Source organism: Mustela erminea, chromosome 3 (genome assembly GCF_009829155.1).
Source record: "Mustela erminea isolate mMusErm1 chromosome 3, mMusErm1.Pri, whole genome shotgun sequence".
In the NCBI taxonomy this organism is placed as follows: Eukaryota; Metazoa; Chordata; class Mammalia; order Carnivora; family Mustelidae; genus Mustela; species Mustela erminea.
In genome coordinates this window covers 163346996-163372292 of record NC_045616.1, presented here as the reverse complement: position 1 = coordinate 163372292, position 25297 = coordinate 163346996, and the positions used below count along the sequence as shown (strand labels likewise).

At 61.3% G+C, this 25297-nt stretch overlaps 2 protein-coding genes and 1 long non-coding RNA gene across 5 annotated transcripts; 1 reads left to right on the top strand and 2 right to left on the bottom strand.

Moving 5' to 3' along the window:
• Positions 1-11660: 11660 nt before the first annotated feature.
• Positions 11661-14037, bottom strand: LOC116587115. The gene is made up of 2 exons (XR_004284334.1): positions 12469-14037; positions 11661-12258 (listed from the first exon to the last, which is right to left on the bottom strand). It is a non-coding gene; the product is annotated as an uncharacterized LOC116587115 (long non-coding RNA).
• Positions 14038-14250: 213 nt separating this feature from the next.
• On the bottom strand, positions 14251-15155 carry MRPL36 (mitochondrial ribosomal protein L36). The gene is made up of 2 exons (XM_032337827.1): positions 15021-15155; positions 14251-14680 (listed from the first exon to the last, which is right to left on the bottom strand). Exon 2 carries the CDS (start codon positions 14642-14644, stop codon positions 14315-14317), a length of 330 nt encoding a protein of 109 aa, XP_032193718.1. The 5' UTR covers positions 14645-14680; positions 15021-15155; the 3' UTR covers positions 14251-14314.
• A 624-nt stretch (positions 15156-15779) lies between these two features.
• NDUFS6 (NADH:ubiquinone oxidoreductase subunit S6) lies at positions 15780-24672 on the top strand. Of its 3 annotated transcripts, XM_032337825.1 has the most exons (5): positions 15789-15961; positions 16764-16817; positions 23571-23693; positions 24453-24562; positions 24608-24672. In XM_032337825.1, exons 1-4 carry the CDS (start codon positions 15830-15832, stop codon positions 24516-24518), a joined length of 375 nt encoding a protein of 124 aa, XP_032193716.1. In that variant the 5' UTR covers positions 15789-15829; the 3' UTR covers positions 24519-24562; positions 24608-24672. The 3 variants fall into 3 exon arrangements, 2 of the variants coding, with proteins under 2 accessions (XP_032193717.1, XP_032193716.1); XR_004284333.1 differs by lacking the exons at positions 23571-23693; positions 24453-24562; positions 24608-24672 and adding exons at positions 17160-17822; positions 18261-20836 and having other exon boundaries at positions 15780-15961; XM_032337826.1 differs by lacking the exons at positions 23571-23693; positions 24453-24562; positions 24608-24672 and adding an exon at positions 17160-20836 and having other exon boundaries at positions 15780-15961.
• The last annotated feature ends 625 nt before the right edge of the window (positions 24673-25297 follow it).

Sequence of the window (25297 nt, the reverse complement as noted above, 5' to 3'; positions counted from 1 at the left end):
CAGCATATGCTGTGGCCGGTCACGCGGCCTGGGCTGTTGGGGCTCAGCGTCCTCCACATGTGCCCGGTGGAGAGACCCGCACCCAGGCTCTTTGGGCACCTCACCCTGTGAGTGGGTTCTTCGTGTGGACACCTTCAAGGGCCCCAGGGTGAGGGCCCCGGGAGGACCTGCAGGCACGAGGTGCACCTGCCTGCCTAGAGGGGGCTCCCTTGTGTCCGACTGGCCTGCAGAACTGCCCGGGGTGATCTGCGGTGGGCAGGAGCCAGACTCCAGGCCTGGCCACAGCCAGCTCAGACCCCACTCTCCAAAGAAGAGCCAAAAGCAATGGGTTAGGGAGTGGGCTCTCAGGATTTTGGGGCCCGGTGGGTCTGGCTGTACTGAGCCGACAGGCTGGACGTTCAGGTGGGAGTTGGCGTTGTAGGCCTGAGTCTGGTTCACGCAGCAGCAGCTGGAACCTCAGCCCGGGTGACTCCGCCACCATCATAAGGCTGAATTCTGCCTCAGACCAATGGGTCTTTGCACTGATGACCTTCAACTGATTGGGCGAGGCCCACCCACACCATGCAGGCTCACCCAGGTTCCTCGAAGTCTACGGATTTACATGCTGATCACAGGTACCAAGGGTCTGCAGAGCAGCATCCAGCCTCCAGGGGCCGTCACCTGACGCTGATGCGTTCGCTGCTGCAACGAACCATCCGTGCTCATCACTGTGTTGGTGGCCCGCCCGGCAGGGCCGGCTGCAGGCGCTGCCGTGGGCCCTTCCCTGCCATGACTCTTCCTGAAGAGGACCTCAGGCATGACTCGCCAGGGCCCGCAGAGCCATGGGGCCCCTGGCACGGCCGGCTGCACCACATGCTGGGAGCCACGGTCCTGCCAAGGACGGCCTCCGGCCTCTGCCTGCGGACGCCGGGCCCTGCCAGCCTCGTTGTATTCAACGGGCTGCTCTGTGTCTGCATCCTCCCTGCAGCCTGCACACCGGGAGGGCCACCCCAGGGATGGGCAGGACGGACGTTCCCCCACCGCACAGCCGAGGGCTTCTCCGACGGCCTGCACTCTGCTTACAATCCTCCGAGATGCCGGGCTCCGTCCCCCTCAGCACCCCTGGAGCATCCCACAGCGTGGACTGGGAATCAGGCCCTGTGTCTGCCCTGCCGTGGCCTGGACAGCGTCCTACAGCAGGGGGCCCGAATGGCACCCAGCCAGGCCCTCACTGGACTGCGGGGATGCCCCAGGGCAGGTGCGACCCCGCTCAGAGAGCCCCTGCGGGGCACTGACACCGCCAGCTCTCCGATGGCCACACATGTCAGGCCCAGGAATGGGGATGGCCATGGTTTCAGTGGCTGCCGTAGTGCGGCTCTTGTCAGAACGCCAGGGTTTGGGTCAGCTTCCCTGTGGCCCGGCAGCTGGGAGTGGGCTCACTGCACACTCCCACTCGGGAGCCAACAGCCAGCCCACCCCAATATCTAGGGCAGGATATGGTGGGAGAGAGGGCCCTTGGGTCTTTCGGTAGAGTGTTGACTCTGGGTCCCACAGTCGTGGGTTCAAGCCCCACACTGGGCACGGAGCCAACTGAGAAAAGCCGCAGCATCTGCCAGTGAGAGAGGGCGCGTGGGCACCGAGCGGCGGAGAGACCCAGCCTCGCTGTGCTTCCTGCCCCCGCACCTGTCATGGGGCGTGGGAACCACGGCTCTTGCGTCTGCCTCTTCAGACCCGGCTCTGTCACCACCCCAGGTCCCAATTCACAGGGAATCCAGCAAAGGAGAGTTAGGAGGGACGGAGTGTGGAGGGGAAGGGGCAGCTCAACAGGGGACGGAAGGCCCCTTGCCCACCGCAGCTTCCAGGGGGACTTAGCACTGTCACCCCGGCAGGGGCCATGTGGTCTGGAGAACCAGGCCAGAAAGAGAGCAGAGAAGAAGCCCAGAAAGCAGGTTTGGGCAGAGGAAGGGGTGGAGAGGGCGCGGGGCGGGGGTGGGGGGGGAGAGAAAGAGGAGGAAGGAGGAGGGGGAGGGACCCAGAGGGAGGGGGAGGCCGGGGGGGAGACACAGGGACCGGGGAATGGCTCCCGCCTTCCATGGACCCTGACCCAGGCCTGGGGCCCCGTGAATCTGGAACTTGGTGAGGTCCGTGTTCAGAGGGCCCAGGTGGCCCCGCAGCAGAGCCGGGGTGGAAGTGAGCTGGTGAGCGGCGCACCCCCCCAGCCCGGCGTCTGGGAGCCGCCCGCCGGGCTGAGCCGCCCGAGAGCCCGTCGCTCGGCTCAGGGGAACCACGGACGGAGCTCTGATGTGGAGAGGGAAGAAGCTTACTTCGGAGGGTCCAGAGTGATACTCTCGAGCTCCGACGGTAACTGCACCAAACGCCCAAGCAAGCAAATGCGCCTGCGATTCAAAACGGTAACGGGAGAGAAGCACGAGTTCTGAGTTACCGGGCACTGAGAAGCCGTGTGAGCCCTTCCAGGAACACGACTGGGACGGGACAGGAAACCAGCACTAACTGCAGGAGTCCCACCACTGGTGGTTCGGAAGAAGCAGGCTTTCCCGGAAGTCCTGGGAGCGGGGTGAAGCCTTCCCTTTCCTTACACAGAGAGGGGCGCCCCCCCCAAGATTTTCACCTGGAGGCACAGAAGGTTCCGGACACAGATGGGAGCAGCCACGGTTGGGCATCAGTTCCCTTCTTTCCTTCCACAGCAGCAGTCCCTCGCCAGCCCATGCAGCTGGAAGACTGGTTTTCTGCCTGTGGAGCTGGGACCAGCTGCTGGCAAGTTAGCGAATCCATGGTGGGTCTCAGAGAGCTGCTTACCGGAAGGATGAGGGGGATGTGAGGAGGGGTGGGTGTTGGGTTTGTCCTCCAGCCCTTCCCTGCCTGTCTGCCTGGAATGTTGGATGTAATAGCTGGAGCTCCAGCCACCATCTTGTGCCATGAGGTTTCCTGTGAGCACGGAAACCAAGCACCAAGACTTGTTGGTGAGGCACAGGACTGAAAGAGACCAGACCCGGCAGCGGCTCTAACAGCTCCGAGTGCCTTCACAGGGCCCTCCTCCACGGACGAGGGCAAGACATTGCATATTCTGTGTAAACACTGTGATTTCCAGCCCGTCTCCCGCAGTGGACAGAATATATAGCTGATGGCACATTTCAGCAGACCGAGCAGGACTCTTCTCATACATGTATCCATCACCGTGAATGTGATGCAAAACAAAAACTTCAATATTTGGGTGAGCGGTTAATAAATGAAGAGTCACAACTTTTGATTCACCAGACAGAAGAGACTCCACCTGCTCCTCTATCTCAAGTGGCACATGAGGTAATTAAACTGATGGCAGTTTCGCAGTTGGTGACCCATGGCATTAATCACTGAGGAAACGGCTGTACGTGAGACAGGAGCCTTAGGACAAGCCACACTCCAGACTTCCTGAGACGGTGCAGGGGACCAGCTAGGATTTCTGCGTGGGGATCCGTGCTCGTGTCCTGTACTGGCCTCACATGGACGCGAACACATGCCTCACTTTCTGGGAGAGCCCGCACTCTAGGTCCTCTGCCACAGTTGCTCGGGTCTGCTCCTGCAGCGTGGACGTAGCCACAGATGACGCATGGAGGAGGCACCGTGCCTGTTTGCCAATAAAACTTTATTGACAAGAACAGGTAGCGATGGGGCTGCCCACCTCCGGCCACAATAAGCAAGAGACCCTCATTTGCAGAAACTGACGTCCCCAAGGGGTAAAGCAACAGTAGAAGACGCCTGTCTTCTCCACTCATCGTCCAAGATTAAGAAACGCCACACGGGCAAGCAGTGTGGGCGCTCCTCAGAACCTAAACAGAACGGCCGAATGACCCAGCAATCCCTCTTCTGGGTGTTTATCCAAAGACGACGAGCACACTGATGGGAGAAGACTGCGGCCCCATGCTCCCTGCAGCACTGCCCACGGTCGCCCGGATACGGGCGCAGCCCAGGGGACGGACTGCCGGATGGCCACTCTGAGGCGGGCCCGCACGTAACGAAACGCTGCTCACCATCAGTGAGAATGAAGCCCTGCCGTCTGCAACATGGGCGGAGCCGGAGGGGACACCGCGAAGTCCGAGAAGGACAACCACCTTACGATCTCCTGTACGTGGGATCAAAACATCACCGAACCAAACCCCCCCACTCACAGGCGCAGAGCACAGATGGGGGGGGGAAGGCGGGGCGGGGGCGGGGCGCACAGTGCAAAGGTCCAGTTACAAAATGAGGACGTGCTGGGGGTTCCCGCGCGCGGCGACTCCAGTTAGCAATTCCGCGTCCCCCAGTGGATGGTCGCTCAGCTGCACAGAGGCTCGAGCCGTGTGTGGTGACAGGTGCCCACTAGACCTCGTGTGGTCACTCTCGAAGTGTACCAATGAGTCCCCGCGCTGCACACCTCTAACGAATGTACTATGCGTCAAAACAGAAACGCTTACAAGTGGGTTATGATATTTAGAGGGTCCTGGCGCCCCCGGAGGAAAGAGGGCAGTGGGAACGGCGGAGCTGCCGGCAGGTGTGGGCGCTGGAGGAGCTGCAGGCTGCACGTCGGGGCCGGGCCGGCTGCCTCGCACAGGTCAGACACTAGAAGGAGGCGGTCTTGTGGGCTGGGTAAGGAGGGCACCGCCGGCTCGGGCAGGGCGAGCGGGGCTGGAAGCCTGAAAACCCGGGGCGTTCCGCCCGCGCGGGCGTTCATAGCGGACACACGCAGAGCAGGCAGGCACGGGGCCGCAGTGTGCGTGACCGCACGATATGGCCAGGCCGGGACAGGAGGTCCAGGGGTAGGGGGGACGGGCCTGCGGGCCTCCCTGTCCTGTGCTGTCATTCCGTGGCTCAAATTCTCTTCGATGAGGGTCCGGTCCACAGCGCTGCACATTCCTCTCTGAGGAATCAGTTACAAACGGGAGACGCAAACCCGACTCCTCAAAGGAAGGGACACCACGTCTACGCCAACAAGGGAAGCCCCCATGCCTTTCCTGCCTGCCCACCGCCCCGAGAAGCACCCGTTGTTGCCGTCTGCTGTGCGCTCCTTGAGACTGTTTCATACACAGGCACCCGGTATTTTCACCTTGAAAAGCATGTGGTTGGGTTTTTAAGAGTTTAATGTTCACATGTACGAAAACGTGCTTGGCACGCTGTTGCAGAACTTTCTTCCAGACGCAAGATGCTGAGCCCTGTCTCAGGGGTGTCCTGTGGCTCGCAGCGGCCGTGTCCTCCCTCTGAGGGTTCCTAGCTGACTTCCCGGGGCCCCTGACCCTGAGCTCGCTCCAGGTCTTTGCCGTGACGTGCACTGCTCCGAGGGCAGCCCCTTGCAGTCCTCCGCGTGTGCAGGGGCGCACTCAGCACATCAGGTGTGGCCGGGGACACATGTGTCATCTGCGGGGGCTGCTGCTCCGTCCCTGCACGGGCACCGCTGGCCGCAGGGCCAGGAGTCCGTGCTCACCACCAGCCGTCCACGCTGGAGCGCGTTCTCCGCGAAACTTCTGCAAATCGGATGGGCAAGCGCTTGCTTCATTTCTGCTTTCTCCTCACTCCGTGATTACTATGGGATCCCCGCCATCTCAGTGGATCTTCCGCACTCTCCTGTTCATGCCTTCTGTCCATTTCTCTGCCGGCTTGCTGGACCTTAAGAGTGGGTGATGCCTTCTGTGAGCCTGCCATCTCCCCTGAGGATGGCTGAGGATTCCCTCCCAGACGGTCTTATTCTGCAGAATGTGCTGGATGGCAGCATCTCCCCTTGTCCTGGAGGGTGTGCCGAGGCCCTGGTGGACAGTCTATGCCTTTTCAGGACAGACTCCGGGTCCCACCTCCAGGCCCCCATCCCTCTGAGGTGGCACTTGTCAGGGGGAGGGGAGGGGCTGGACGGGACCCTGAGGCCCAGAGCAGACAGAGCCTCCCCAGTGGTGGGACACTGTGTCTCTGGAACTTGGGAAGCTCAAGCCCCGTTGCCGGCTTCCCCGGGGGGACAGAGGGCCAAGGTGGTGGTGTGTCCTCTCCACGGCAGGAGGAAGGGGATCGGATTTTCCTTCCATCCCGACCAGAAGCCAGAGGCTGCCTGGGGAGTGGGGTTTGGAGATTTGGCTCCTGGAGCAGACGGAGCCTGCCGTGGTGTTGGGAAGCAGGGCAGGGAACACGATCTGTTGTCCGCCGTCCAACCTCTGGCGTCAAGTGGCCACTTTTAGGGCTGGCCCCTCATGGCCCAGGAGTGCCGTCTTTCACCTGCCAAAGTGAGCCTGTGGTGTTTCTTCTCTTCTGACTTACGGAGTCTGAGCCTTGCTGAAGAGGAGGTCTTCCTGCCCCAACTTTATGCAAATAATTTCCCACCATTCTCCTTGCCACGCGCCCTTACCTGGCTTCTTCTTGACCTGCGGAAGGCTTCCTGCACATGGGGGGTACGGTCGCACGTCCAGCCTTTCCCGGGGCGGGGTACTCGCGGTCCCCGCCGCTGACCACCTTCTGCTTTCCTCCTTCTTCCAAGGCGCCCGTCGACCCTTCCAGGTGGGAGCTCCCTGGAGACCTCTCCCCGCATGGCCTCAGTCCTGCTGCGCACACACGCCCCGCGTGAACTGTTGGACCTTCTCAGCGTGTTTTCACGTCTGCAAGTGAACCTCCCCTCACGTTCGCGGTAGGACAGGCGCCCCGGCTGTCTGTTCACGATTCTCCTTCCCGAGGCGGAAGCCACTGGGAGACGGTCACGTCCATCAGCGTTCCCGCGGGGACCTGCCTGGCTTTGCATGAGGGATGAGTGGGCCAGCGGTCCCCGGGAGCAGAGCCCGAGATGGGCAGAGGTGAACATGTGATCTGGGATGCGATTCCTGCACGCAGAATGGAGGGGAGAGGGGAGGGGAGGGGGGCAGGGGAAGGAAGGGGGGGGGCAGGGGAAGGGAGGGGAGGGGGAAGGGGAGGGGGGGGCAGGGGAGGGGAGGGGAGGGGGCAGGGGAGGGGCGCCCGAAAATCTGGCTGCATGCCCGTCAGCCCACTTGTCAGCTCCTGCCGCTACCAGACAGTGAATTCCGGACCTTCTGGGGGGCCTGGGGGCTCAGTCAGTGAAGGGTCCAACTCTTGATTTCGGCTCAGGTCATGATCTCAAGGTCATGGGATGGAGCCCCTTGTCGGACTCGGTACTCAGCACGGAGTCTGCTTGTCCCTCTCCCTCTGCTCCTGCCCCTGCTCTCTCGCAAAGAGGAAAGAAAGAAAACCTTAAAGATTCCTTCCAAAGACGCAGCCTTCACATGCTCCCATTTTCCCTATTGCTTCTCTGTTTTTTATCATTTGGATTTTGCTCTCCACTTGAGAGTTTCTTTGGGTAGAAGTAAAGAGCATTGTTTCCTTTTGCCTTTTCTAATAAAAGCGTTCAGTGTTATACATTTCCATATATCGCTTTTTTCCCCAAAGGTTTTATTTATTTATGTGACAGACAGATCACAAGTAGGCAGAGAGGCAGGCAGAGAGAGAGGGAGAAGCAGGCTCCCCGCTGAGCAGAGAGCCCGATGTGGGGCTCGATCCCAGGACCCTGAGATCATGACCCGAGCCGAAGGCAGCGGCTTCACCCACGGAGCCGCCCCGGCGCCCCCGAGCATTGCTTTTTAACGCTTTCCACGCAAGTGGATATGTCATCTCCCTCCTTGCTAAGTTACCGTCCGCGCTTCCTTTTGAATTCATTGACGGACGGTTTATTTAGAATCATGTTGTTTAATTTCCAATTACTTGAGTGACTTTTCAGTTGTCTCTGTTGTTAAATCTTAGATTCATACCACTGTGGTCAGAACATATTTCCTATGACTGAAGTCCTTTGCAATACGTTGAAACTCATCTTATGGCCCAGAATATGGTCAGTTTTGGTACATCCTCTATGAGCCGAAGAAAGATGCTTCTGCAGCAGATGTCCGGGGAAGGTTTCATAAATATCGATTAGATTAAATGGGTTGATGGTGTCGTTCAAATCTTTTTGCACCCTTAATATTTTCTGCTTTTCCTCCCAATTATTGAAAGAGAAGTGCTGATATCACCAATCATGATTTTTATTTCTGTTTCTCCTGGTAGTTCTATAGATTTTTGCTTTCTGTATTTTGAAGCTGTTTTAAACGCATAGAGATTTAGTATTATCTGTTCTTGATTAATTAACCCATCGATCGTGATACCTGCTAAGGTGATTAAATCTACTTTGACCAACATTACTATAGACCCTCCAGCTTCCTTTTGATTATCGTCTGATACTTCTTCTGTCATTTATCCTTTCTGTCACTTACATTTAAAACGGGTTTCTTCTAGACTGCATATACTTGGGTCTTGCTTTTTCTTTTTTAAGATTTATTTATTTTAGAGAGAGAGGGAGAGAGCACGAGACAGTGGGGGAGGGGTGGAGAGAGAATCTTTTTATTTATTTATTACAACTTTTTAAATTTCTTTTCAGCATGAGAGTATTCATTATTTTTTCACCACACCCCGTGCTCCATGCAATCCGTGCCCTCTATAATACCCACCACCTGGTTCCCCGACCTCCCACCCCCCACCCCTTCAAAACCCTCAGATTGTTTTTCAGAGTCCATAGTCTCTCATGGTTCACCTCCCCTTCCAATTTCCCTCAACTCCCTTCTCCTCTCTAACTCCCCATGTCCTCCATGCTATTTGTTGTGCTCCACAAATAAGTGAAACCATATGATAACTGACTCTCTCTGCTTGACTTATTCCACTCAGCATCATCTCTTCCAGTCCCGTCCATGTTGCTACAAAAGTTGGGTATTCGTCCTTTCTGATGGAGGCATCATACTCCATAGTGTATATGGGCCACATCTTCCTTATCCATTCGTCCGTTGAACGGCATCTTCGTTCTTTCTACAGTTTGGCGACTGTGCCCATTGCTGCTATAAACACTGGGGTACAGATGGCCCTTCTTTTCACGACATCTGTATCTTTGGGGTAAATACCCAGGAGTGCAATTTCAGGGTCATAGGGAAGCTCTATTTTTAATTTCCTGAGGCATCTCCACACTGTCCTCCAAAGAGGCTGCACCAACTTGCATTCCCACCAGCAGTGGAAGAGGGTTCCTCTTTTCTACATCCTGGGAGAGAGAGAATCTTAAGCAGACTCTCTGTTTGGCATGGAGCCCGATATGGGGTTTGATCCCAGGACCCTGAGATCCTGATCCTCGCTGAAATCAAGAGTTGGGTGCTCAACCAACCGAGCCCGCAGGTGCCCCAAGTCTCGCTCTTCACACTGTCTGACAAGGACACTTGCCCATGTCCGTGTGCTTTGAGTACCAAAAAGGCTGAATTTAAATCTATGGTTTTACTTTCATTTCCTGTTTACCATATCAATATGTTGTTCCTTTTTCCTCTTTTGGTGTTCTTATTTTAAATGAATAACTTTAATATTGCATAATTTCTCCGTAACTGGCTTCCTGCACTTACCTTTTTGTTTGCTTGTGTGCATAGGGCACACAGTGACGTCACAGTTTGCCTTTACGTAACGCCTTGCGAACGTCTGCTCCCGGCCGCCTGCCCTCCCCCCGCAGCCCTGCAGATGCTGTGAGCACCGGGACACTTGGCCATTATTGTTTCTTTAGAGCGTTCTTGCAAAAGGATATTAAAGGAGGGAAAGATGTCTTTTGTATCCAGCCAAGCAGCTCCTGAGCCGATCTCTGCTTCCTTGAATGCTCCCAGATCTCGCCTTTCAGCCTCAGTCCTGAGAGGTCCTTGCGGGACACAGGTTTCTGGACGGCCGCACTCCCAGCACCTTGAAGATGTGTTCTTGTTCTGGGCCGCATGGCCTCTGATAAGCGTGCGGCTGTTTCTGTCTCTCCGTGAGGAATCAGCCTTGCTTCTCTCCCTGGATTTTAGAGGTTTCCTCTTTAGCTGATATTTAGCAATCTGATAACGCTATTATTATTATATGGTTTTCTTCATAATTCTCCTTATTAAGCTTGTTGGATTTGTGGATTTGTCGTTTTCGTCAAATATGAGAACACTCCCGTTATTGCTTCAACTGTTGTTTTTCTCCCCCGGGAAGAATGCGGGACCTGGTCCCACAGCTCACTGACTTCCTTTTTTTTTAAAAAAAGATTTATCTGATCCTTATTTGCTATCTAGCAATTCCACTGGGGAATCTTTTTGCAAGTTCTATTGAAGCGAGGTTCTGTGAGTTTACAAGCGTGTGTTGTCACGAAACGGCCACCCCAGTCAGTGCATATTAGAGTCCCATCACCCCAAAGCGCTCACTTCGCAGCCGGCCTGGCCCCCGCCCCCAGCTCCGAGCCGCACGTCTTCCCTGCCCGCAGGTCGGATTCTCCCCCGGTCGCAGCACCGGGATCGTGGCGTCCGGAGCCTTCTGAGGGCAGGCTTCTGTCGGTCGGAGCGGCGGGTCTGGGGTTCACCCGTGTTCGCGTTTGGGTCACTTCTCCGTCCTCAGCTGCTGAGCACTGCACTGTGGGAGCGCGCCATACCTGCCGGACCTGTTCCCCAGCTGAGGGACACGTGGGCTGTTCCCCGCTGGTGGTTTTGTTTGTCTTGGTTGTAAGTGAAACCATTACATCCACGTAAAGGTCTCACTGTGAACCTCAGTTTTCACTGTTCTTGGACAAGTACGCAAGGCGGGGCCACTTGGCAACGAGTCGCTTAACTGGATCGGCTGGTCCCGGTCCGGCAAGGCCGCGCCACCCCAGCGAGTTACCTTGGCTGCAGCATCTTGCGCTTTCCATTCTGTAAAGTATGTAATTTTGTCGTGATGTTCATGTGCATTTCACTCAAGTCCAGCGTTAAACACTTTTATCTGCTTATGTTCCATCAGCGTCTGTTCCTTTGTGAAACGTCTTTTGCCACTTTCAGCGGGTTCGTGGTCTCCCCAGCACTGAGTTCTGAGATCTCGTCATATAATCCAGACCCAACCTTTTATCAGATAGGTGTTCTGCAAACATCTTCTCCAGTTTTTGGCTTGTTTTCATTTACTTAACATCTTTTGAAGAGATGTGAACTTTGATGAAAATATCTCGAGGATAGAACTTTGGTGCAATCCAATTTATGATGATTTTCTTTCATGTTTTTGCTATTATAGCTAATAAATCTGCAGATCCCAAAGTCACATGTATTTTCTACGCTTTCTTGTGAAGATTTCATAGTATTAGATTTCACATTTAGCTCTATGATTTTGTTTTTTAATAGACATTTTATTTATTTGACAGAGAGAGAGATCACAAGTAGGCAGAGAGGCAGGCAGGGGGAGAGGGGGAAGCAGGCTCCCCAATGAGCAGAGCCCGATGCGGGCCTTGATCCCAGAACCCTGGGATCATGACCTGAGCTGAAGGCAGAGGCTTAATCCACTGAGCCACCCACGTGCCCCTATTTTTAATATTGGCATATATTGAGAATTATTTTGTGTATTTGGAAATTCAATTTTCAAGCACTCTATGTATAAAACTCTGCCCTTTTTTCACTGAATTGCCCTTAATCCTGTTTTGAAAATCACCTGAGCAGGGATGTGCGGGTCCATCTCTGACCCCTCCACGCTCTTCCCTTTTGTGTGCTTTGCTGCATGGGGACTAGTGTCTTGGCTACTGTGGCTTCATTGTAAGCTCTGATACCAGGGGCCAGGCTTCCTTCAACATTTCTATTTTTAAAATTTTGGCTCATTTGCATACTTAGCCTCTCCATACAAAATTTTGAATAACCATGACATTTGTACAACAGTTTTGCTGGGATTTTTATTGGAATTACATCGAGTTTGTAGATCAGTTTGGAGAGACTTAACCGTATCATGTATTCTAACCCACAAACATGGTATAGATTAATCTGCAGATCTTACTCAAATTCTTTCAAGTGTTGTGTAATTTTAAGTGTATGGAATGTGTATAAATTTTGTTAGGTTGTATCTAAACATTCCTGGTTTCCATGCTATTACAAATAGCACCTTTTATTTCAGTTGCTGTCTGCTCACGGGTAGCATTTACAAAGCTCCTTCTCATGTGTGGATAATAGAAAATCCATGAAGCCCTTTCGGCAGGTTGTGGTCATCGTGAAGTCAAATCCCAGGGTGAGATGAGGAACTACTGTAAAGACCCAAACAAGGAGCCGACACACTTTCTCAGCAAATGTAACTCTCGCTGTTGGGATTTTCAGGCCATACAGTATTTAAGCAACTGCTTGGCTAGTGGAAGGCACAGACAACAGATACGTGGTCGAGCACAGGGGGACGGGTGTGCCTGCTGCCTCCTGACCGCAACGAGGTTTGCTGTTCACTGCTGCATCCGGCTAGACACGTGGGCTCATCCGGACACTGGAAAGCAACTGAGCCATAAGGATGGTTTGGTCAGCACACAGGCAGCCCCCTGAGATCGAAGAGAGACTAACCCCAGGAGGGATGAATGCTTTAAAAACCCATCAACACCCTTTTAGAATCCCAGCCCATCAATTACGGTCCCAGGTTCCTGTGGATTTGCCACCCACCCCCCGCTTCCGTACATTGGTACTGCCTGTCCTCGGATACCTCTTTGAGAGTCACTTCCCCGCGTACAGGACACCACCAAATATTTGCAGAGCCAGGCAGTCACAGGGCAAGTAAAGACCTCACACTTACCTGTCGAGGAGAAAACAACTGAAAAGAAGTAAGGTGTGTGCAGTGTGTTTGTGTGCATGTCCTGGACCAGTGCAGTATCCAACTTCTCCCCCACGCAGGACGGGGCTGCATTCCCATGGACAGGACCTGTCGGCCAACTCTTTAGAACGAAGCCGTGGCCTTCGCCGGACAGAAGCCTGCCTCAACCAGGTGGAGAGAACGAAAGGCCTTGTCCTGTCGCTACCACGTGAGTGCACACGCATTTGCTCAGTGCCTACTACGGACCGGCCCTCGTAGCAGACTGAGAGCAAAGCAGGACAGAAACAGGGTCCCCCGCCCAGGGCTTCAGTTCTCCACGAACCCTGTGTGCGGATGGGAAGTATCAGCTCCTGTGGGGGAGCGTGCCCTGGGAGCCCTTGGCCACGTCTGGAGATCTGGTTGTCACGCCCAGGATGAGGGTGCTCCTGGCACCCCGGGGGAGAGGGCCAAGGATGCGGCACCCTCCAGTGCCCGGGGCAGCCGGGCACAGACAAAGTCTGTCCCGAGGGCCAGCAGTAGTGAGCAGGAAAACCCGCCCGTGTCACAGCCGTGCGCTGGTGTGACCGGAATGACCACCTGCGAGCATCTGCTCTCAACACAGTTCAACTCGAATGAAACCTGTCACGCTACAAACACTAGTCTCTGCGAGGCCCAGCTGCACGTAACCCCGACAGGGTCCCTGCAGCACTTAATGAGGGGAAGACGGTCCTCACTCCTGCAGAACCGGCAGAATCCCCCGTCCGGCAGGATGAAGCGCTGCAGGGAAGGGCGCTTCCTTCTTTTCCTTCTGGGCCCTGTGCTGGGGACCGGGGTACCAGAGTCAGGGCCCGCGAGCCCAGGACCACAGGCGCAGCGCCGGAGCAGGGCTCAGAGCTGCCTGCGTGCTGGGGGGGGGGTGGTCATCCAGCTTTCCCGTGCAGGACGCTGCTCGGCCTGCAGCCCGCCAGGGCCCCTCGCTGGGACACCCCTGCGTCCCACCCTTGCGGGACCTGCGGGAGTCAGCCCGCACCCACCTCCCGGGGACAGCATGGCTGGGGAAGGCCTTCCCTGGGCTCTGCACACGCTGCTCACCGACACTCCGCGCCCTGTACCACCGTCCCACCCAGTGCACCCCGCTCCAGCCGCCCGGGGACAGGAAGGTCACCCGAGGCCGCGGGCGGAGCTCGGACCATGTGGCGAGGCTGGCAGACGAGACAAGGGCCGGTGAACACCTGCGCCACGGGCTCGGACCACACGCGGGCAGAGGGTAGCCGAGCCGCGGCTCCGCACAGCACCACGCACACGTCCCACACACACGCGTGTTCGCGCGTGCTCACGGGCGGCAGCCACCCTCGGCTGAAGCCCCGACTCCGTCTGCGGTCGGAAAGCCGCGTCGGCCTGGACTTTGAGCTGCTCTCCAGGCTGCCGCACGGGTCGTCTGGACAGGACAGGACAGGACAGGACCGGGCGGTGCCGTGCGAGCGCGGCGGCCGCACGCACACCCGGCCGAGCCGGGGACCCTCCGTCCCGAGGGATCTGGGTCCCTGTGAGCCGGCCGCGTCGTGAGCCGGGGCAGCCCCGCTCCCCGCGGTCTTCCGTCCGCACGACGCCCCCCACCCCGGGCCCTGCGGGACCGAGGGGCGGGGCTGGGCGGCGACAGGACGCGCAGAGGCAGGAGGACGCGAGGCTGGACACGAGCGCGCGAGTTCACGTTTTATTGTCGGTCCCCGCTGGGGCCCTGCGGGAGGGGACGCCGCGGCTACATCTGCCTCTGCTTGTGCTTGGGGTTCGCGCGGCAGTAGATGAACCAGCGGCCGCGCCTCTTCACCCGGTAGCAGTCCCGGCAGCGCTCCCGGATGACGCCCTTGGTCTTGAACCCCAGCGCGGGCGGCAGGCCGGGCGGCCCCAGCGCGGGCAGCAGGCGGCCGGGCGGCCCCAGCGCGGGCAGCAGGCGGCCGGGCAGCCCCGCGGCCCCCGCAGCGCCAGGGCGTCCGGGCAGGAGCGTGGAGAGCGCGCGGGGCACGGCCGGGGGGGGCCGCGGCCGGAGCAGGGGGCCCAGGGCGGACGCCAGCCTCTTCGCCGCCAGCATCTTCGCCGCCAGCGCGGACGCCACGCGCGGCCGGACCTGAGCGGGAGCAGAACGCGGTCCTGCGGGGCCTCGCGCACCCCCGGCAGCGGCGCCCCCAACCCCGCCCCCGCCGCCCCGCATCCCAACCCCGCCCCCCCGACCCAACCACGCACCCCCGCCCCCGCCCCCAACCCCGCGCCCCCGCCCCGCCCCGCCCCCCCGGCCGCCGGCGGTCCGCGAGGGCCCCGGACATGCCCGCCCGCGGGGGACACCAGGCGGCCCTTCTCGGCCGCGGCGTCCGGGGAGCGCAGGGCGTGCGGCTGTGGCCGACGCGGGGACCCCCGAGCCCCCGCAGCAGCCACCGCCCCGGGCCCTCGCGACTCCCGGCGCCCCTCACCTGAGAAGTACCGGATCGGGACGACGAGCCGCGCGCCTCGCAAGCGCCTGCGCAAATGGGGCGCGGACGCCGCCGCCCGGACTCTGCGCCAGGAAGAAAGATGGCGGCGGGGTCACGTGGTCACCCCCGCGGGGCGGGGCGCAGAGGCGGAGGCGCGGACGACTCCCGGGACGGCCCCCCGCCCCCGACCGCACGGGAAACCCCATCCCGCCGGCCGGTGTAGGGCACGGACGCACCCGGAGCCCACGCAAAACCGGGGAGCACCCTCGGCGCGCACTCGGGGATTCCCGGGGAAGGCGGTGGGCTCCGGCGGCGGCTCCTCGCCGGCGGCCCTCGGACCACCGCCCGCTACGGCCCGGCCCAGCGGAAGCGGCGTCTGGCGCGCCCGCCCCGCCGCGGCCGCTGTCTGAGGGCGCCGGGGCTGACGGTCCCGCGGGGCCGCCTCGAGCTCGCCGGCCGCTCCCTGCAGCCGCGCTGTCCCCGCGGCGCTCGCCGCTCGCTCCAGCGGGGCCCCCGCGGGGGACACCCCCGTGGCCATCAGTGACCGGCCAGTGTGCGCCGCGCCCCTGCGCCTCCCGTCCTCCCCGTCCCGCCCCGGCGGGAACCTCCCGGCGGCCGCGGGCGCTCAACCGCGAGCCCAGTTTCCCGCCTTTTCCCGGCCGGGCCGCGGCCCCTCCCGGGACGCTCCCGCCGGAGCGCAGCGCGCATGCGCGACGCCCCGAAGCGCGCGAAGTCGGGCCGCCGGGGCCCTGCGACACGGTGCGCATGCGTCAGCGTGTCGGCGCGCCGGGTCAAGGGTCAGCCACAAGATGGCGGCGGCAGTGACCTTCTGCCGGCTGCTGGGCCGCACCGGCCCCGCGGCGCTGAGCCTGCCCCGGGGCGCCCGGTGCTTTGGGGTGCGCACGTCGCCGACCGGGGAGAAGATTACGCACACCGGCCAGGTAAGCGCCGCGGCGTGAGGCCGCCCTCCGTCTCCGCGCGGTGCCCGCGGTGCCCGCGGCTGGGGGGCGCGCCGGCCGGAGCGCCCGGTTCCCGGAGAACGGCGGCCGCGCGCGGGGTCCCGCGGGCCCGGGCACTGTGTGGGTCTCACGCTCGGACGCGCCGGGCGCTGCGGGCGCGGGGGTCCTGGGCGGGCCGCCGTCCGGCTCGCGTCTGCGCCGCGCTGCGTAGGGGCCGCCGGAGCGCAGGCACGGCCGGGAGGCGACTCGGGGACCCCTGCCACCGCGCTGCCCGGGGACGCTTGCCTGCGCCGCCGCCGGCTGGGAGGAAACGGGGGCCCCTCCGCTGCCCGCGTCCGCCGCTGCTTCAGCCCCGCCTCGCCGTGAGGTCTCTCGCCGAGCTGCGCCCCCGCCCGCGCAGCCGCCCCCGTCCCCGCTGTCCCCGGGCCCCGCTGTCCCCGGTCCCCGCTGTCCCCGGCCCCGCTGTCCCCGGGCCCCGCTGTCCCCGGCCCCGCTGTCCCCGGCCCCGCTGTCCCCGGTCCCCGCTGTCCCCCGGCCCCGCTGTCCCCGGTCCCCGCTGTCCCCGGTCCCCGCTGTCCCCGGTCCCCGCTGTCCCCGGCCCCCGCTGTCCCCGGTCCCCGCTGTCCCCGGTCCCCGCTGTCCCCGGGCCCCGCTGTCCCCGGTCCCCGCTGTCCCCGGCCCCGCTGTCCTCGGTGACAACGGCCGGAACCTTCCGCGCACACTGTCCCGTAATGCTGGCCGTGGGCACCGGCGGCTGTAAAACTATCGCACTGTCTCTCCCCAGGTCTACGACGATGCGGACTACAGGAAGGTCCGGTTCGTGGGTCGCCAGAAAGAGGTAAGCGGAGGCCAGGGACAGACGGAGCGTCTCCGTGAAGCCTTTACGGAACAGCGAGTCACGGAGGAGACCGGAGTTCTCAGACGAGCCCCGGGCGGCTCTGGAAGCCTCCGGTTCTGTCGCGTTCTGTTTCCCTCCGGTCCCGGCTGCCCCTAAGCGCAGTCTGGGCTGTGTGAGCCCCGGCGGCCCTTTGTTTTCCTTTCATTTCTCGGCCTCCTACTCCCCAGACCCTCGGATTAAAGGAAGTCACATCATCAACTTTTAAAAATTACTCTTTCAGTCCCCGGGCTGGGGTTTGCTTGTCCTACTTCCTGCCGGACAGAGGGGGCCTTGTTCCTACAGGGACGGATACTCCCGAGCGGAAGCTGGCAGGAGGACCGTCCTGCCCTGAGTGGCTGTGGCTGGTCCCCTACGGTGGCGGCAGGAGAGAGGATGCTGATCGTGGTGTCTCCAGGAACCTGAGCTCCTCCTCTTTCCTCTCTGACCTGCGCTGCCGGATCCGCAGTCTGCCGGCCGTGCCGTGGTCGGGGCCGTCTTCCTCTTCCGAGTCCTTTTGTCCTGCGCAGTCACCTCGGGCCCCTCCTTCCCCCAGTCAGCCTTCCTGTTAGTTCTTGTTAGCTCTCCGTGAGTTGTGTTTCCCGCCCCTCTGATCTCCGTTACACTGTCTGTTCTCAACTTCTTTTTCTACTTGCTTTCCCGCCCTGCGGGGGACAGGGTGGTGGAGACAGAGTTCAGTGCCTCGGTGGAGCCATGGGTCCTGACGCTGTGGCTGGCCCCTGCGGTCCGGCCCCCGGCTCCCCAGCTCAGCAGTTCTGATGCGTGAGCAACACCTGGTTCTGTCCAGGGTCCTCCCTGCTACAGACTCTGTGGCCTCTGGTTTCTGATCGTCTTAGCAGGGGGCCACCGGAGCAGCTGAAAACCAAAACCAACCCAACTAAACCAGAATTCGCAAAGCCGGTGGAGTGTGAACAGAGGAGGCAGAGCTGAAGGTGTCCCCTCACCCAGGTCCGGAGCCCCTGTCCTGTCTGCGGCCTGTCGCTGTGGGACATCACGTGTGTTCGGGGAGCACTGCTCCCGTTGTCCGGGTGCGCGTGTTTGTAAACGAGGAGCGCTGCTCTGGCGTGCGTGCTTGCCACAGACATTAGGCGCTTAGTAGCAGTGTAAGATTGTTAGCGTTTCCCAGAGGCGTTGTTTTAGAAGAGTTTCACGTGTCCTGGGAACTGGGACAGGAAGTGTGACCGTTCCCCTGGACCCGCCTCCTGCCAGGCGGCCTGTTGCAAGTGGCACCTTCTGTCAGGGTGCTGCGGTCGCTACAGCGGGTGCTTCGAACACTTGATGGCGTTGATACGTGAGCTCAAGCCCACGGCTTGTGTCGGGGTTCACTGTCGGTAGTGTACAGTCTGTGGGTTGTGACCCACACGTGTCCCGTGTCTGTTTTTACAGCGTTGGAGAGTAGTTCGCCCGCCCTGAGAATGTCTCACGTTCCGCCTCCGGCAACCACGGGTCTTGCTGGCTCTCTGGTGTTGGTTAGTTGTATTTTAAGAAGCCCACCGAACCCGAGCTTAATCTGATGAACGGGGAGCGCGGAAAGCTGGATAGCTGAGCTGGCCTTTGCAGAGAGAGACGGGAAGTGCCTGTGCGTGGCTCTTGGCTACTCCTGGCCAGAGGCACCTGGTGCAGTTTGCGGCGTGTCTGCAAAGGAATCCGTGCAGGCCTGTGACGGGGTCTTCCTAAGACGAGACACTCCCGTGCTGAAGAACCGGCTGCGCAGCGCCCACTCCTCGAGGAGGGGGCAGAAGCCAGGCCTGCCATGGTCCTGGGCCACCTCCGCGAGGCAGGGGGCTGGAACGGAGCAGAGGCTTGTCTGAAGCTACAGAAAGCGGTTCGTTGACTTGGTGGTCATGTACATCAGACGAAAGGCACGCGTGTCCTGTCCTCCAGCAGAAGAGCTGGTGCGGACAGGAGACCGCGTGCGGAATGGCGGTGACAGTGACAGCAGTGAGAAAGCAGCAGCGCTGTCTCTGTCATCTTGCGGCTCAGAGGACTTGTCTGGTCTCGAGTGTGGCTCCAGGCCGCTCTGTCCGACCGCCTCCGGATCTGTGCAGCCCCCTAAGCGCTGCCTGCCTCCGTCGCTGACCTCACTGGGCTGAGGGTGCTGGGTCCGAGGGGACGAGCCGCTAGGGAACCCCCGCCCCGGGAGGCCTTCAGCGAGCGTGTGCCCCATTCTGTTGCTGCTGGGTTATCGCGACCGGGCTGGCGTCATTCGTGCGTATTAAAGATGCGCAACGGGGCGGAGAGCCCAGAGCACTGGGAGGCCGAGTCCGTTGAGTACAGCCCCCCGTGCCCTCCGCTTGCTGCAGTGATGACGGGGCGGCTCAGCCCAGGCGGGTCGCCCTTGCCGGCTGGGGGGCAGCGGGGACCCTCGCTGCCCAGGTGCTCTGGACATGTCCTGCCCATCTCAGACGGCCTCCCGACCCCCCGGCGGGCAGGTGAGTCTGGCTGCGACTCTGACTCATCCGCTGGGCACCTTGGTTCCTCAGTAGCAGCTGGAAGGTCCCAGCCACCGCGGAGCTGAGGAGCGGCCCCCGTGGCACCTGCTGTGTTGGTGGAGTGACGTGAAGCCTGTCCTCCCCAGAGGGGTCTGGACGCTGTGGACGCACAGCAGGGGCTGGGAGTGCCGGAGGGAGGAGCTCGCGGTGGGGCCTGTGCGGTGTGGCTGCGGGCCCCACTGGGAGTGACGAGTGTCCCTCAAGGGCTTCTAGCCCTGGGCTTGTTGGGCCTTGCTTCTGGGCACCGGCAGAGTGGACCACTCGTGGTGAAGTGACTTCTCCACTGAGGTGGCCCATGCTCCCCGCGCAGACGCTGTAGGAAACTTGCGGGTGTGCGCCAGGATCGGCGGCGGAGGGAGACCCTGATCGTTGTCGTCCCGCTGACGGCGGCTGCACACCGACACCTCCGCGAGCTGCCGTCCGGACCGCGGTGATGTGAAGCTGCGTGTGTGGTGCACGTCCAGGCGGCTAGAGGAGGCTGCACGTCCAGGCGGCTGCGGGTCGCAGCGCTCCCGAGGCTCGGAGGCCGGTGGCCGGGCGCTGAGCCTCCAGGTCTGTGCCTTCCTCTCGCCCTCTGGCGGTTCCACGCATCCGTGCTTGTCCTCGGCCCGTGCCCCGGCCACATCGCCCCAGGGCACCTGCAGATGCTGCTGTACAAAACACCTAGGAGGTGTTTTTGAGCTTTTTCTCCAAATTTGTGTTAAAAATTAGCAGGTTGGCAGCGTCCAGCACGGGGTCACTCCGCGAGGCTGTTCCTCCTTGTGCAGTTGTAAGACTGTCCCGTGTGCTCCCGCGTTGTACCTTGTGCTTCTCGTGGGCGTGACCTCGGTCTGACGTAAGGGAGTAAATTGTCCGTGGGAACGGTCACTCCCCAGAGCACGGGTCAGATGAAGATAGCCACCGCCACCCGGTGAATTTAAGCCGGTGGGTCTTTGTGCCCAGTCAGTGGGCTGTCAGGAGGTAAATGAAAAGGTAATTTCACATTCGTTACGTCGGTGACGCATAAAGGACAATCATACGGCCGTTGGACAGTCGAGGGCGTGTGACACTGTGTGCCTGAAACCCCCGGTGCTGACGGCTGAGGCAGGAGCCCGGGCCGCTGTGATGTTCCTCTGCATTCATGCGCTTGGAAGGCCCGCGGGTGGCCTCCGGGCCTCGCCTCCGTCGGGGCGGCCAGACCAAGCCCTGAGCTGCCACCTGGGCTCAGCTCTGGGACTCTGCGTGCGCCTGTGGTTGAACTGAATCCCGGGAATGAGACGCTCATCGCGGACGGTCAGGGTCACCCTGGGGCTGAGTGACGGGCAGTCCTGTGTCAGTCTCCGGTGTCAGCTGCCCTTCCCGCGGGAGATGGCGGTCTGTCTGACGGCCATGCTGGGGCCCCGGGGTTTGTTCGTGCGGCCTTTGTGACACGTGTGTCACTTAGGTAGACGCCGTCCCGTGTTACAGCACAGGCTTCACGTGTGCGATGCACGGCTCTGTGCAGCCGAGGGGAGCAGGCCCTCCCGGCCTCCGCAGCCGGCCGACAGGTGCGCGTGTAAGCGAGCGGCGAGGCCGCGTGTGGGGCCGCTGTGCTCGGAGAGCCTGTGGGATGGCCCGGCCTCCCCACCTGGCCGCGCTGTGTGCGACCCCTGGGCTCTGCTGGAGCCCCGTGTCCCCGTAACCTGGTGAGTTTGTAGAAACGAAACTTCACAAAGTCAGAGTCTGTAGTAATAATTAAGTTTCTCCAGAATGTTGCAGTCTGTGGGTTTGGGACATTATCTGAGTCCATGGCAGGCCAGGCCGTCTGTTCCGTGCACGAGTGAGGGGCTGGGCCCTGCGGGATTGCGTGTCCTCTGCACGGAGTCTGCTGGCTTTAGAGAAGCTGTTCACGGAGGCCGATTGTGCCTTTCTAACTCATTTCCAGGCTTCATTAAAGTTCAGAGGTCCCAGCCCCCCTTCATTTGTGAACACTGAGCCTCGGTTCCCTGTCTCCGCTGCGGTGGGGCCTCTCCCTGTCAGTGAGGCTCTGGGGACGCGGGGCAGGTGCCCCGCTGGGCCCTGGCAGCCGCGACTGACTGGCATGGCTCTGCCGTCAGGCACCCCCGGTACCGAGGTTGGTACTCACTGCGCGGCTGGCGGGCGAGCCCGGGCAGCGCTTACTGTGTGTAGCCTCCGTTTCCTGTCCTGTCTGCACGCAGTGTCACCCCCGTGGTGGCCGCGGGGATGTCTGCCAGGAAGAGTAGTGGCCCCGGCAGCATTCGTCCCGTGGCGTGTGCTGCGCACAGACGAGCCTCCGGCTTCAGAGGCGGGTGCCGTCCCAGATGTGGTCTCGCTGTTGTTTTCTGCCCTGGGTGGGTTGACGGTGGCGTGGCGTCTAGAGGAACCATCAGCTGCCGCCGCCTGGGAGCCTGAGCGTGGGACACCGAGCTCTGCAGACGGCCGAGAGTGTGGTGGGGGCGTGAGGGTTGCCGTGGACGGCTTTGGGGAGCACACGCCGTTGGAGGGGGGACGTGCCTCTGGACGGCTCTCCGGGGTAAGAACCTGCAGCCCCTGGCATGGGCCGGTCCCCCGGGGTGAGACGCGGGAGTCGGCTCCATAACAGGGCTGGGGGCACGTTGGGGACCTTTCCCTCCACACACACACACACACACACTCTCTCTCTCTCTCTCTCTCGGATGCTTTCCCTTCCCAGCCTTGGGAGCTTTGTCTCCTGGGTGATGGCCAGGGAGGCTGTGCGCGCCTGGCTCAGGGCGGGTCAGGTCCGAGTCCGGTGGGTCTCCTGGCCTGGGTCCCCTTGGCCACAGTAGCTCGCTGTGAGACACGTTACTTGCCCAGCCAGGTGTGCGAATCTCTGTTTAACGAAACAGATGTGGGGGGGTAGTGTCACGGTCCCTCGTCCCGCGAGCCCGGTCTGACGCAGCCGTTACCAACCAGGAGGCTTCCCGAGGCGGCGGCGCTGCTCTCTGTGCTGATGGCCCACAGCCCGCTCCCCACCAGGGCTGCCCTTCTGCAAGCAGGTCGCTGACTCGGTCCCCGAGAACCGAGTCCGTGGTGCGTGCGGCCTCCACGAGGCACTGACCGGACCGCAGACTACCCCGATCTCTAAGTTAAATAGCGGAGCGGAGGTGGAGTCCTGATTGTGTCGTAGTAAGAAGAATCTTGTGACCGAGGACACAGATAAGCCCCAGGCAGTGCACCTGCTGACGTGTCTAAGTGTCTTCTAACTCTCAGGTGTCGTCCCTCGCCCCCCTCCCGACGCTCCCTTTACCTGCTCGGAAGTCGCCTGTCTGTGGACCCGGGTCTCTCTCTCTGCTGCGTCGCCGGCGGCTGGGTCTCCCGGCTGCTGTACGTTGTGGGGTTCGGTGCCCCTGTTCTCGGGGTGTGGAACCCGGGTTGGCTGTGGCGGCTTCATCAGGTCAGACTCGGGGTCTCTGTGCGAGGTCACTGCGTGGGGGCCGCACGGGGTTCCAGGGCGGTGGCCGTGACTCCAGACGGGGTTGAGGGTGACGCGGTCTTCCCCGCAGCTTGAGCGCTTGCGTGAAGACACTGGGTTAGCCTGGAGGAAGCGGGAGTATCGGGTCCCAGTTCTCACGGTGACACCCGTCCCTGACGCGAGGTATTTATTCAGCCTTCAAATCGGCGAAATCCCAGATTTTAGCGTACTTGTTGGGTTTCTGTCCCTGTGGTTGCAACCCTGTCGTCTCTCCAGTGTCCCGTGTTGTCCCGTGTTGTCCCCTGTTGCTCCATGCGGTGTTTCCCCGAACTGGCTGCCCTTTGGGTGCGGCCGTGGGAGTCTGCCAGAGCTTCCTTGCCCCGTGACTGCGGGGCCTCTGCCGGCGGGGACAGCCCGCCCCGGGTGCCTTTCTGCATGTCACGGGTGGCGCGAGACGCGGGGCCGGGGGCGGAGCTGGAGTTGAAGCCGGGGCGCAGCGCGGGGGCTCTGGTCCGCACCTTGGGTATGACCGGGGCCAGTGTTCGTAATCTGGTTCCTGCCCCGTTTCTGTGAGTTTGAAGGTGTATCCGGACGGGAAGTGACGTGTGTGCGCGTGTCGTGTGTATGTTGAGGACCGGCAGCAGTCCCAGATGCGAACATACGAGAACGTACAGAGGTGCCCGTGCTGGCAGGACCCGAGCGTGGGGCCGTCCTCTACGTAGACCTAAATTCCGTGAAATTGTCCCGCTTTTGTACTCGGCTACGTGAGCTTTTCTTTCCGTCTCCTTCCAGGTGAATGAAAACTTTGCCGTTGACCTGATCGCTGAGCAGCCCGTGAGCGAAGTTGGAAATCGTGTGATCGCGTGTGACGGCGGCGGGGGGGCTCTTGGCCACCCGAAAGTGTACATAAACCTGGTACCGTCCACCTGTCCTTGCGGGTCTAGTCTAAGCTGTCCTGTCCCGCGTCCCTTGCGGCGCTGGCTCTCCCCTTTCCTCCAACCACGTGCTAGGGACCACGTGGTGGGCGCCCTCTCCATGGGGACGCGCTTAGCGTTGCCAGCACAGTCGTCCGCTTTCCTCCACACCTGGGGCTTGATCTTCCTGGAACCTCATTTGGAGGTCGTGCCCCACAGGGCCTTGGCGAGGGGAGGACCGGGACGTTCGAGCAGAGGGCTGAGCGGGGGCTGAGGCTCAGGTCTGCCACGGCGTGGATGCAAGAGGGGGACGTCGCAGCACCCTGGCTCCCCGTCTGCTGGTGGCCTGAGCAGGCCCGGGCCGGACCGTGGCCTGGGGGCTGGTGGGCCTCTGCGCAGCGCCTCACCTGTTCCAGTCCCTTGAATTCTGGGCCCAGAGGGAAACCTCGGCCTTCGCGGGCCGGGAGAGGAGACGTGCGCTGAGCTAAGGCTGGAAGACGTGTCCTCAGGGTGGTTCCACGGGGCCGGAGCTAGGGTTCGGGCCCTTGCCTGTGGCTGGCAGAGAGTCGGGGTGCAGCAGAGTCAGACCTGGGCCCCGGTGCCGTGACGGTCCTCTGTCCCTGTGCGACCTCAGAGGGCTTAAGCCGTGTCTAGTTGAGACCCGAGCTCAAGTGCGGTGCACGCTGTCCTGTGTGATGCGGGACGCGTGTAGACAGCAGCAGAGCACGGCGTCATGAGCTCTCTCCTCTGAATCTTGCAGGACAAGGACACGAAGACGGGGACGTGCGGCTACTGCGGACTGCAGTTCCGACAGCACCGTCACTAGCGCGGGCCACTGCGGACGGCAGCTCCGACAGCACCGTCACTAGCGCGGGCCACTGCGGACGGCAGCTCCGACAGCACCGTCGTCAGTAGCCGGGCTGCGCGCGCAGCGCCTCTCGCTGGGGCTGAATAAACGGTGTTGGGACCCCGGACGGCGAGCCACCTGCCTGTTTCTTTCCGAGAAGCGACGTTTCCTCCGAAGCGCAGACCACAGCGGGGTCGTCCTCAGGGGCGCGTCCTGCGGCTCCGCGGCCGTCGTCACGGCGGGGCCGGGCTGGGGGGCTCAGGTCCAGGCGGGAGAAGGACCGCTCTGGTTCCGCAGACGGAACGGAGGTTTGTCAGGCGAAGGGCTCCCCGCTTGCCTCCGCACTCCGACCGGAAGACCGCCCCCCCCCCCACTGTCCCGCCTCTCACCTGCAGTCACGCTTCCCTCTGCTCTTGTCGCGGGGGAAGTGTGAGATCTTAAAGCCCGAAGCGTCCGTGTTCACGCAGGCCGCATCCAGGGCAGTCTGCGGAGTGGGGAGCAGCAGGGTCACCGGAGAGCAGCACTGGCACTCGGGAGGGAAGGGGACGCCTGGGGAGCGTGCCCGCGAGCCCGGACACGCGGTCTGTGGGGTCCAGGAGGAGGCGGCGCTGGGCAGTGCGGGGTGCGGAGGGAGGCAGAAGGGAAGCCGCGCAGCGCGGGGCACGCCCGCCTCCCAGCAGGGCTCTGTATGTTCTGACCCCGAGATGTGTGGGCTCCGAGCTGTGGGGTCTGGAGAAGAGCAAACTGTTTGAGCTCCT

What these genes read in the sequence shown, in the direction of transcription:
- NDUFS6 (XM_032337825.1), top strand. Translation starts at nt 15,830, where the DNA reads ATGGCGGCGGCAGTGACCTTCTGCCGGCTGCTGGGCCGCACCGGCCCC. An exon ending in TCGTGGGTCGCCAGAAAGAG is followed by an intron (nt 16,818 to 23,570) that starts GTAAGCGGAGGC and finishes GTCTCCTTCCAG; the next exon opens with GTGAATGAAAACTTTGCCGT. An exon ending in CGAAAGTGTACATAAACCTG is followed by an intron (nt 23,694 to 24,452) that starts GTACCGTCCACC and finishes TGAATCTTGCAG; the next exon opens with GACAAGGACACGAAGACGGG.
- MRPL36 (XM_032337827.1), bottom strand. Translation starts at nt 14,644, where the DNA reads ATGCTGGCGGCGAAGAGGCTGGCGTCCGCCCTGGGCCCCCTGCTCCGG.